The following is a 10,860-nucleotide window of genomic DNA, read 5'->3' on the forward strand; positions in this document are numbered from 1 at the left end:
GGGACGTCAAGCGGTTGTGGTTCTGAGAAACAAACTTGGAACAGGGGAGTAAGGATGGACGTGCTACAATTGTGGTAAGACGGCTACTTTTCCAGAGATTGTCATGCACCAAAGAAGAAAGAGGAATGTAACACTACAGCACCGGAAGATCCTCGAAAGTACGATAGGGATGAAGAATAGAGTTCTTTTCTCTCCATCTAAGAAGAATATGATGATCCCTGCGAAACTGCTCTAAAGATTACAGAGGTTGTGGATGTTACTAATTTGGTGGACACAAATGATGGTGACCGAACAGTTGATTCAGGATGTTCAAATCACGTAACAGATATTCCGTTCGACAGTGGTTCCAGTGGAGGTGATGTCGAATCAACAGAACCTTGGGAGGAGGTGATGCCCAAAGATGATAGTTCAGAAAGTTGGTATTACCAAGCCGACATCTTTGAAGAAGCCCAAGGTATTCCTGAATGATAAGAAGCAATGGAAGAGGAGTTCCTAGCCTTGAAGAAGAATGAAACGTGAGATCTAGTTCCACTACCTGCTGGAGTATCACCTATTTCGTGTAAGTTGGTGTACAAGGTAGAGACCAAAACAGATGGTGCGGTAGAAAGGTTCAAGGTGAGACTTGTTAGTCAAGGATTCTCTCAAAAGTACATGCATGATTATGATGAGACGTTCAATCTAGTAGCCAAAGTTACGAAGGTTCGTGTATTCGTAGCCCTTACTGTTTCGAAGGGCAGAGCTACAAGAAGTTTGTGAAGTTTCAAAAGGAGCTTGACGTGACTTGTAGAGAGTCAGCGCTGAGGGGGAGTATTGAGAGTCATTATCGACTCTCCACGGCGCCAGAGGGGACGGGCCGATGCTACGCGATGCGGGCCGGTGCGGGCCCACATGGGCTAGTAAAAACCGGATGGGGTTAGCAGAGTTAGAATCCTAGTTTGGTTAAACGTTGTATTTAGTGTTTGTTTGGGTATTTGGTTTCTAGAATCATAGTTGAAATAGGATTCCATATTTTGGTGGGTTCCTATAGGTAGAGGTAGAGGTAGAATAGAAAAGTGGTTTGTGGTTAAGTTTATTCTCAGTTGTGGTTAGAAAAGAAAAACCCAAAACCGTATGCGGTTGGCTATAAGAGGGGATTTCAATTTGACTTATAATAGGACTTTAGCTAGTTTAGTCTATAAAAGGAGGTGTAGTACAAAACGTTAATGCACAGTAGAGAAAACAGAGAGTGTTGTAATAATATGTCTATTATAATATTCAAGAGAAGTTTTCTCTCTCCTTTTGTGGCTTTTGTGTCTGTGGGTTTTTGCTTTCTTGTGCTTCTTGCTTTGAACTTTGTTTTCTGCATGTAATATCTGAGCTTTGTTCTTTGATTTTTGTTTTCAACACTATTTTGATACATGCATTTCATAATTCATGATTCTAAAATCCTCAATTTTATAAGCTAAAACTTGGATTTTAAAATCCTGAAAATGTACAATCAGATTTAGCTTGTATATAAAATCCAAGTTTTAGCTTATAAAATTCAGGTTTTAGCATGCGTGGTAAAGAAGGGCTCTTTGGGGTCTCATTTTCTTTCTAACTGGCCGGACAATCAAATAGGAAAGGACGGTTTTGTTGGTGTAAAAATCCTACACACTATTTATACAATAGAGAGATCCTTCAATCGATGGTTCCAATGCCGTTTCCAATTAGAAAATGTAACTCTATTCTGAATAAAGGGCGAACTTAGAATCAAATGACTGTAAGTTCGATTGCCTTGTGAACAAGGACTTAACAATTCATCTAGCGTAAAGAGAAAAGAAATTCACCAAAGAACAACATCAGCAAATACCTTCTCCGAATTGCAGAAACAAGAGATAAAGAAACTAAGAATAAGTTACAAACCACTCCTAGGAAATAAAAGTACAAATTATATGGTGATGTTGAGATACTTTCTCAATTTTTCCTCTCCTTTATTTATAAGCTTCGGTATTAGTTGTTGTTGATCAACCGTCTTGTAACCACTCATCTACTCACAATAACCTTATCAACATGCGGATTAGTTAGCCTAACTGCTTGTCAACCATTGACCAGATGATTAAATAACGCAATGTTTTAATCCACCTAAAGTAAGTGTCTTATGAAGATTTGATTCTAGGCAACTAATCATTCATCCTTGCATTTTGATCGGTATGTAATATAATGGCGAGCTTTAAAGTACACGTCGCCTTATGTTTGCACCATTAATCTATCTTTCAAATTTTGAATTTGAGGGTGTAAACAAGTACTTGTGTTGCATTTGATAGAAGTGTGACTAGAAAAAAGGAAGACACTCTATTACTCTGAGAAGAGCATAGTTGGTTTGACTGGTGATTAGGGGTGGCAAAATTGGCCGAACCGAGCCGGAACCGAGCCGAAACCGAACCGAAAATTCGGTTTCGGTTTGGTTAAACCAAACCGATTCAAATTTCGGTTTGATTCAGTTTGGGGATCAAACCGAACCGAAACCGAATATTTGCAATCATTATGAGTAAGGGGTGGCAAAATTGGCGGAACCGAACCGAAACCGATTCAAATTTCGGTTCGGTTCGGTTTGGGGGTCAAACCGAACCGAAACCGAACCATTGCCACCCGTACTGGTGATCTAGGTGTAAAAAATGGAACTTCTTTCTTTGATTTTCAGCAAGCTATTTATTGAAGTCACAATTCAGACCGGGTTCGGAAAACTAGTCGTCCAGTTGTAGATTAGTTCGTTTTGAGCCCCCAGTGGCCCGACAGACGAAAAAAGTGCAGGTTGATCACTCTGGTTTAGGTTGCATTCATTTATTCAACTTAGGTGTGGGACGGGCTGACTCTCCTAGTTGCTCGGCATCGATTATATAACCCAGTATTTTCTCTTGTAAAACACAGAATTTTACAACCGTGGATGATAAAATCCTTGTATCCAAATGGCTAATAATCAAGGAAAAAAAAGTCGGGGCCAACAAATGAACGGTTCGGATCAACGAAACACGTGGGCCCTACTGTATTTTTTAAAAATACTTACACCCATGTGGGCTCTACAAATGAACGGTTTGATCACACTCATCTCGCATGTATTGTATGACAATCAGATAATGTCCTGCCCATGGGTCTATATTAATTGGGGCTTGTATAATTCACCTTGTTGGATTGGCTATATCCCAAAAATGAACCATTTTACCATTTTTGTAAGTTTGAATCTGGACCGTTCAATGTTTACGTTAATTAATATAATTTCCCAAAAAGCAATGAAGATTATCTACAAGTTCGAATATAAATGGATTTTTGCCTTTCTCGTATGCTTACCTTTTCTGCTTTAGGTTTAGATGAGGTGATACATGGATGTTACTACAGAATGGGAAAAAAATCACAAATTTGATCTTCCTCAATGAAATATTAAGGGGAGTGATAAATCGACTCCCCAAATTGATAAATCAACTCCCCATGTGTCTTTCTCTCTCCTCTAGGTTAGAGAGAGAAAGAGGAGAGAGATAGACACATGGGGAGTCGATTTATCCATTTGGGGAGTCGATTTATCACTGCCCAATATTAATTCAAACAAATCAAAATTTTGATTTTCTTCAATGAGATATGAATCCAAAAATATCCAAAAATATTCAACCATTTGGTTTAAAATTTTGCCTTATAATCAGCATGTTGAAGAGCACATATTTATTAACAGAAAATCTTCTAAATCACAAGAAAAAATGGAAATAAATGGTGAAATTTTTTTGGGTGTTCAGGCATTACTCTCAAGAGCTCACCTATAAATTTAGTCTCACAAACACTTTTCAGTCATCCAAAACATTTTCTCTTTCTTTTGTGCCATGGCTTCAACTCTATTTTGTCTTGGTTTTTTTCTTCTCCTCTTGCAACAGGGAAGTGCTGAAATTAACTACAGCGATGCACTTACAAAGTCTATCATGTATTTTGAAGCTCAAAGGTCAGGAAAATTACCATCTAATCAGAGAGTGCAATGGCGAGGCGACTCGGCTCTCGGTGATGGAAAAGATTCCGGCGTAAGATATAGACTGTTCATTTTAATTTTCTTGTTTTCTTTCTTTAATAATATGATTGTCTTCCTCTTCAAAAAAAAAAAAAAAAAATTGTCGTAGACATTTAACATATGAGGGAGATGATAATCTGGCTATTTTCAGGATTTTTTAAGAAATGTGCATAAAATAAAGGGATTACTAATATTATTATTAATATTATTAGGTAAATGATAACTGAAATATAATATTTTGGTAATAGCACTACTCTCTATAATAAACAATTTGATGGTTGGATGTTAATTTACTAATTATTGGGATTGTTATAAACTTTAAGGCTCTATTCACTTGCGTTCCCGGGAAAGCAAATCCTTGGAAAACAGCCTCTTTTTTCCTTGATAAGACAGAATTTTGGTGTTCACTTGGTTTCCTGAGAAAGTAACAAACATAGGTGGAAAATGTCAAATAATGAAATGGAAATTGCCAAAAATGATGTGGAAATGTCTCTTTTCTCACAAGTGTGGGAAACCAAATCCCACTATTTTGGTCGGATTTGCTTTCCCGGGAAAACTAGTGAAAAAAGGTGGGCAAGCAGTTTCTCGGGAAATCTTTTCCTGCACAGTTCCTGCAAACGTGAACAGGCGCGGGAAACCTTTTCCTACAGAGTTTCCCTGGATTTCTTTTCCTAATGCCACGCCAGATTCCCAAGAAACCTTTTCTTTTCCTTTCCCGGGAAAACAAGTTAACAGAGCCTAAGGAAAATGATATGGAGACCGAGAGTACCACTTAGCAGGGGACCTGCAATGAGAAAATGCCATGTGTTCAAAAAAAAAATTCACTTTTTATGATTTCCCTTAGGGAAATGATAAATGCGCCCCTTTTCATCACATGGGCCCTTCTTCATCACATGGGACACCTAACTGCAGTGTACATGGCAATCATATCCATTGAAATCTTCTAATGTGATGTACATAAGCCCCTGTGTAGTCATTGATGCACTGCACTTGGGTGTCCCAAGTGATGAAAAGGGGCACATTTATCATTTCCCTTTCCCTAAACTTAAGGGAAATCTCACTTCATTTGTGATGATGCAGCATCAATCAATTTGTTCGGTCCCCTTTTAGGTCCTACCCTCGGTTTCTCAAGCATTACTCATTTGTCAATTATTATTGCAGCTATTATTATTTCAGTAATAATTTATTTTTTGAAATCACACATAGTTCGTGAGCTACCAAATATTGTGCATATAGATGTGCGTCGTGATTAGAAAAATGTAAAAAAGAATGTGTTTGTTAGGTTATTTCGAAACATACACATTTTTGGACCCCACGTGTTATGTGGACATGATCTGATCCGTATATTGTACCAGTGATGAAGCATCGGGCCCATTTCCATTTGCTCTATCTTGATCGGATGGTTGTAGCCCCTAGATCAATCAATCCTTGTTGTAGGGATCTGCCAAGAGAAGCTAAGCCGTTTATTTTTGGAGTTCTTCAACTTATGGATGACAAGTCCTTTTGCATGGGGCCATGACAATGTGGGTTGCCTCATGGTGGTCTACAAGATCAACAAGTCTCCTTGTGGGACCCAAAAATTAACAATTAGGGTTGATCCAATGGAAGGATTATTGTTAAGGAAATGATAGTACAATCCAATATTTTACAATGGCACTCTTTTTATTAATGTTCACACTTCAAATTAGGTGTTAAATGCTGTTAGTTTTTACATTTCCCTATTGGTATTGTGTTCAAAACTACTTACAATAATTAAATTTCTAGACACTCACATAATATATTGTACAAACATAGGTGAACCTAGTAGGAGGTTACTATGATGCCGGAGATGATGTCAAATTCGGGTTTCCGATGGCTTTCTCGCTGACACTTTTGTCATGGGGCGCTGAGGATTTTGGGCGCCAATTACTTGCGAAGAACGAATTATCTAATTTAAAGGATGCTATCAAATGGGGAACAGATTACTTGATGAATGCCCATCCAGAGCCAGATGTTTTGTATGGAGAAGTTGGGGATGGAAACTCCGATCATGCATGTTGGCAAAGGCCGGAAGACATGTCCACGCCAAGAACGTCTTTTAGGATAGATGACACTAAACCGGGATCGGATCTCGCAGGAGAAACAGCTGCTGCCATGGCCGCGGCATTTTTAGTCTTCAACGGTTCAGATAACAACTATGCAGCTACGCTTATCACTCATGCAAAACAGGTTTGCATTAGAATTTTTTTGCACACTGATATTGGCGCTACCATGTTTTAATATTTGCAGAAACTCGGCTTGTCTTTTTTTTTTAATTGGCTTGTCAGAGGTAATAACCTTTGACTCCTTTCTAAAACAGAAAAGACAAGCTGAGTTTTTGCAATTAATAAAACATGGCAGTGCCAATATCAGTAACCTTTATTTATTTATTTTGAGTTTTATGTTCAGCTGTGTATTTGCTAGTGTCCATCGCAGAAGGCATATCGCCGTTCAGACCAGCCACCTCGTGAATTTACGAGGTGGCTGGTCTGACATGGGACAGACCAGCCGCGAAATGCCTTCTGCGATGGACCTTGGCAAATCCCTTATAATCTAGAGCATAGTCACAAAATTGTCCAAGTATTTAAATTATTTTGTACAAATTTCTGAATGGTAGATGTACTTGTAATAATTTTTTTCTGACTTCTATGGTATACATACAAGTTGTATGTAGAAAAACGCATGGGTCTTTTTCCTAATTTTTGCTGAAGTCTTCCTAAATATTTTCTGAATTTTTCGAACATTTGTAACTATGGTTTAGAGGAATTCATTAAGGTTGGCAAACCCAATTTGTGAACAGCCTGATCTCCAACAAACATAGGATCTTATTGGGTGATCCTAACCTTCCATTGAATGGACGGGAAAAATGATATATTTTGGATTTAATTAATTTCCATTTGAAGACTATTAGAGGATATGATCTGACCGTTGGATCAAAAACCATTAGATGAGAGGAGAGGTAGTTAAGATACATTTCGCAATGGTTAAGATTAATATGTGAGGAATGATAGATGCAAGGGCCCTCTTTATGCAAAGGCCGGAGAAGGGCCCTTGAATAGATCCACGTCATTTTAAAAGTCGGTTGAGAAACTGAATTCAATTGCACTTAATGACGTGGATCTATTCAAGGGCCCTTCTCCGGCCCTTGCATAAACAAGGCCCTTGCATTTATCATTTCTCTTCATATGATTCTCTTAAAAAGACCACTTAGGCCCTGTTTGTTTTGGATTTTGCGAATGGATTGTGAGTTCAAAACTGATTATTGGACTCAAAATTAACGTAATTTTGAGCCAATAATCAGTTTTGAACTCACAATCAGTTCTCAAAATTCAAAACAAATAGAGCCTTGGGTCTATTTGGTTGCACCAAAAATGAGGAAAATCAAAGTAAAAGGACACATTTTCATTTTTCAATTATTTAGTTGTCATTTATTATTCATATGACTGGCCTTGTTACTATAAATTTTCCAAATTCAAGCCTTTTTGCAGTTTTTAATCTTCCACTCAAATCAGGAGGAAAAGGAAATAAAGAAATGGGAATCTATGTTCCTTTTCATTTACATCCTATTGCATTCAACGACCTAAGCTAGCATCCAAAGGATAGAAATCCTTTGATTAGCTATTCCACCACATAGTTACCCTGGATAATTTAATCATGAATAAGTCCCTGGATTGACACCCCTTACCCATTGTTCCTGCTCTAAATGTGAACAGAGAATAACAAGTCTATCCAAGGATAAAATAAACCCAGAGTTGTTATCCCCCTAGATAACGTATCTATAGGACAATTTGATCAAAAACAATTTTAGAATTGGGCCTATCCCTGTTGGATTTGCTATTGTAATGCTGCAATTAGATATTAACATCTTCTCTCTTTCAACTGCAGCTTTTTGATTTTGCCCGCAATCACGTCGGAAAGTACACAGATAGCATCACCGCTGCCAAGAATTTCTATTCTAGTAGTGGTTATGATGTAAGCTTCCTTTGTTCCATGGAGATCTAAAGTTAATGAATGCTTAATTACTCATTTTTTTTCGATAAAATAACCAAAATTCTAACTATGTTTTAAACAGGATGAATTGCTTTGGGCAGCTGCATGGCTCTACCGAACCACAGGCGATCAGATGTACTTGGATTACCTTGCCAAGGCAGGGAATATCGGCGGCACAAGATTGGAATTTTCGTGGGACGACAAATTTGTAGGCGTCCAGACGCTCGTTGCCAAGGTGAGGATCGATAATCAACACTTCCCGCTGGGTCTATATTTATCTCCATTATCTTCATTATATCATACTAATTAAGAAAAAAGGATTTTTGCATATAAATCCCTAATTTATAAAGTATTATACGTATTATTCATTGAAAATTATTAAATATCCAAAAAATTTAACTTTTTGCGAATTATATATCCAAAAGGTGCAAAAAAAAATTGTTAATGAAAATTGTACGCTTGAAACACTTCCTTTAACTATCAAATACCATATAATATAAATTTCTTTATAACTATTTAATATCTTATACAACTATATAGCCCTACTGTTACGAACTGAGTTGATCTTCTTGGAGGGAAGATCGGTCTCTTGGTCCTACTTCGAGGGAAGGGTCCTTTCTTCTTTGTGCTCAAAGGCACAATTTCTGGGATACTTTCTTCATCGATATCTAAAGGCTGTTGTGTGTAATTTATAAATAGAAAACACAATTGACCTCTTTCTCTAAAATTTCTACCCAAGCCAATCTAGATAACTCTTATCTCTACGGCTCCTACCTATACCAAACAACTAGAGCTAAATCTAAAAACTACAAGAAGAATGACAGACTGAAGGGCGCCCTTGCAAAAATCAGTTACAGGGCTGCCCCCATTGTTCCTTGGCAACAAAGTGCACTTATAAGGGCACTGAAAATTTTAGAAATAGCATTCACCAAAAGGAACAATAAATGCACTTTTATGCCAAAGTGCATTTATCTAAACCGATTTATGGTACCCCAAGGGGAACCCATTTAGGTACCTAACTCCCACATGGAGGGATCAACAACTGATTAGTGTTTATAAGTGTCTTTGAATAATCTATGGTGTTTGGATGACTCAATTGCAGATGGTTTTGGAAGGGAAAGTAAAGAATGATGGGGTGTGGGGTCAGTACAAGAGCAATGCAGAGCAGTTTATATGTTCATGCATTCAGAAAGGGAACAGTAATGTAAGGAAATCACCAGGGGGTTTGCTCTGGTGGCGTGATTTTGCCAACCTCCAGTATGTCGGTGCTTCATTGCTCGTGGCTTCCTTATATTCCGACTACCTCTCCGCCGCCCATGCCACTCTCCAGTGCCCCGGTGGGACCGTCCAGCCCTCGGAACTCATCTCCTTCGCTCAATCGCAAGTAAGTGATCACATTTTCAAGATAGTTGGTGTTTCTTTCGACCCAAAATGGGCATAAAATAAACTATACATCCATTTTTAAGTGGAAAAATGGGCGTAATATTTGTTTTACGGCCATTTAATGGATAAAGAAGCGGAGCCATATAAGAAAAATGAGAAATTGATTTTAATGGTGAAACTTGTTTGAGGTGTGGTTGGGGATTGTCGATGATCCCGCTAGCGATAGAATCCTGACCATTCAATCGGTGGCTTGAAAAAAAAGACAGTTAAAATAATATTACACTCTTTTTCCGGGTTTTAATTTTCTGTTGTTTGAAACAATGTTTTAAAACCGAAGATGAAACCAGAAGAGTTCTTGGACTGGTTTAGAACGGTTCAACTGAGAGGCGAAGTTTAATATATAAATGATATATAAAGTAATTAAGAGGCGAAGTTTAATATATAAATGAATTGGCCGCAAATAGCTTGTGCCAATGTGTCAAAATGAGGATGGGAGCCGAAACGAATGCTATTCAACTTGGCGCAAGGTGGCTGAATATTCGGTTGATGTGGTGATAACTCAGGAGAGTTAGAGGAATTTAAATTGACCTTGTAGGGCAAAAGATTGGATTCAGATAATAACTCACCCAGGTTAAAAGGGAGTCGACTTAGGCAAGTCGACCATGACATGGGAATTTTAAAACTATGGTTTGTACGGTCTAATTGAAACCCAGGTAGTTAAATTGGTTCAGGTTAAAAGGGAGTCGACTTAGGCAAGTCGACCATGACATGGGAATTTTAAAACTATGGTTTGTACGGTCTAATTGAAACCCAGGTAGTTAAATTGGTTATTTTTTTAGTGACGCACGCATAAATTATAGCGGACATGGTTAAGGCTAACTTTTTCACTAATCTATATGCTTAAGGTGGAGTACATTTTGGGTACGAATCCGAAGAGAATGAGCTACATGGTTGGGTTTGGAGCAAATTACCCATTGCAGGTGCACCACAGGGCCGCATCGATTGTCTCCATAAAGAAGGATCCAACGCCGGTAACATGCAAAGGTGGGTTCGACATTTGGTTCAACAGGAATGCACCCAACCCTAATGTGTTGGTTGGTGCTATCGTTGGGGGTCCTGATTCCAATGATGCCTATACAGACTCGCGGTCGAATTTCAATCAGGCAGAGACAGCCACCACCACCAATGCACCTTTCGTCGGTGTTCTAGCTAGGATTGCCTGAATTATTTTCCTCTTTTTTGTATCATGATTAGCAGAGCTAATTGGAGATTAAGATCAATGTAATCAGTCTTGGATATTAGATGGTCTTTTTGGTTTAATTAATAAAACAATCGATTGCTAAAGATGTCAGCCATATTTTGTCAAAGAGTGTTTAAGCGGTTTGGCAATGGCCACAAAGGCCATTGAAAGGATTCCCTTTATAACACATGTACCACTAACACATGGAGGTTGAATTATTGAA

At 38.2% G+C, this 10,860-nt stretch overlaps 1 protein-coding gene across 1 annotated transcript; it reads left to right on the forward strand.

Moving 5' to 3' along the window:
• The first annotated feature begins 3,827 nt into the window (after positions 1–3,827).
• Positions 3,828–10,620, forward strand: LOC143879100 (endoglucanase 14-like). The gene is made up of 6 exons (XM_077381288.1): positions 3,828–4,019; positions 5,801–6,214; positions 7,910–7,996; positions 8,097–8,249; positions 9,117–9,398; positions 10,303–10,620. The coding sequence occupies exons 1-6, from the start codon at positions 3,828–3,830 to the stop codon at positions 10,618–10,620; spliced, it is 1,446 nt and encodes a 481-aa protein (XP_077237403.1).
• Positions 10,621–10,860: the final 240 nt, after the last annotated feature.

This window comes from Tasmannia lanceolata, unplaced genomic scaffold, assembly GCF_043159265.1.
Source record: "Tasmannia lanceolata isolate RefF3 unplaced genomic scaffold, GAP_Taslan_0.1 ptg000006l, whole genome shotgun sequence".
Lineage (NCBI taxonomy): Eukaryota > Viridiplantae > Streptophyta > Magnoliopsida > Canellales > Winteraceae > Tasmannia > Tasmannia lanceolata.

Bases quoted from the DNA above. Each gene is read 5' to 3' on its own strand.
- LOC143879100 (XM_077381288.1), top strand. From the start codon at position 3,828: ATGGCTTCAACTCTATTTTGTCTTGGTTTTTTTCTTCTCCTCTTGCAA. The intron at 6,215-7,909 runs GTTTGCATTAGA...TTTCAACTGCAG, and splicing joins TTATCACTCATGCAAAACAG to CTTTTTGATTTTGCCCGCAA. The intron at 9,399-10,302 runs GTAAGTGATCAC...TATATGCTTAAG, and splicing joins TCTCCTTCGCTCAATCGCAA to GTGGAGTACATTTTGGGTAC.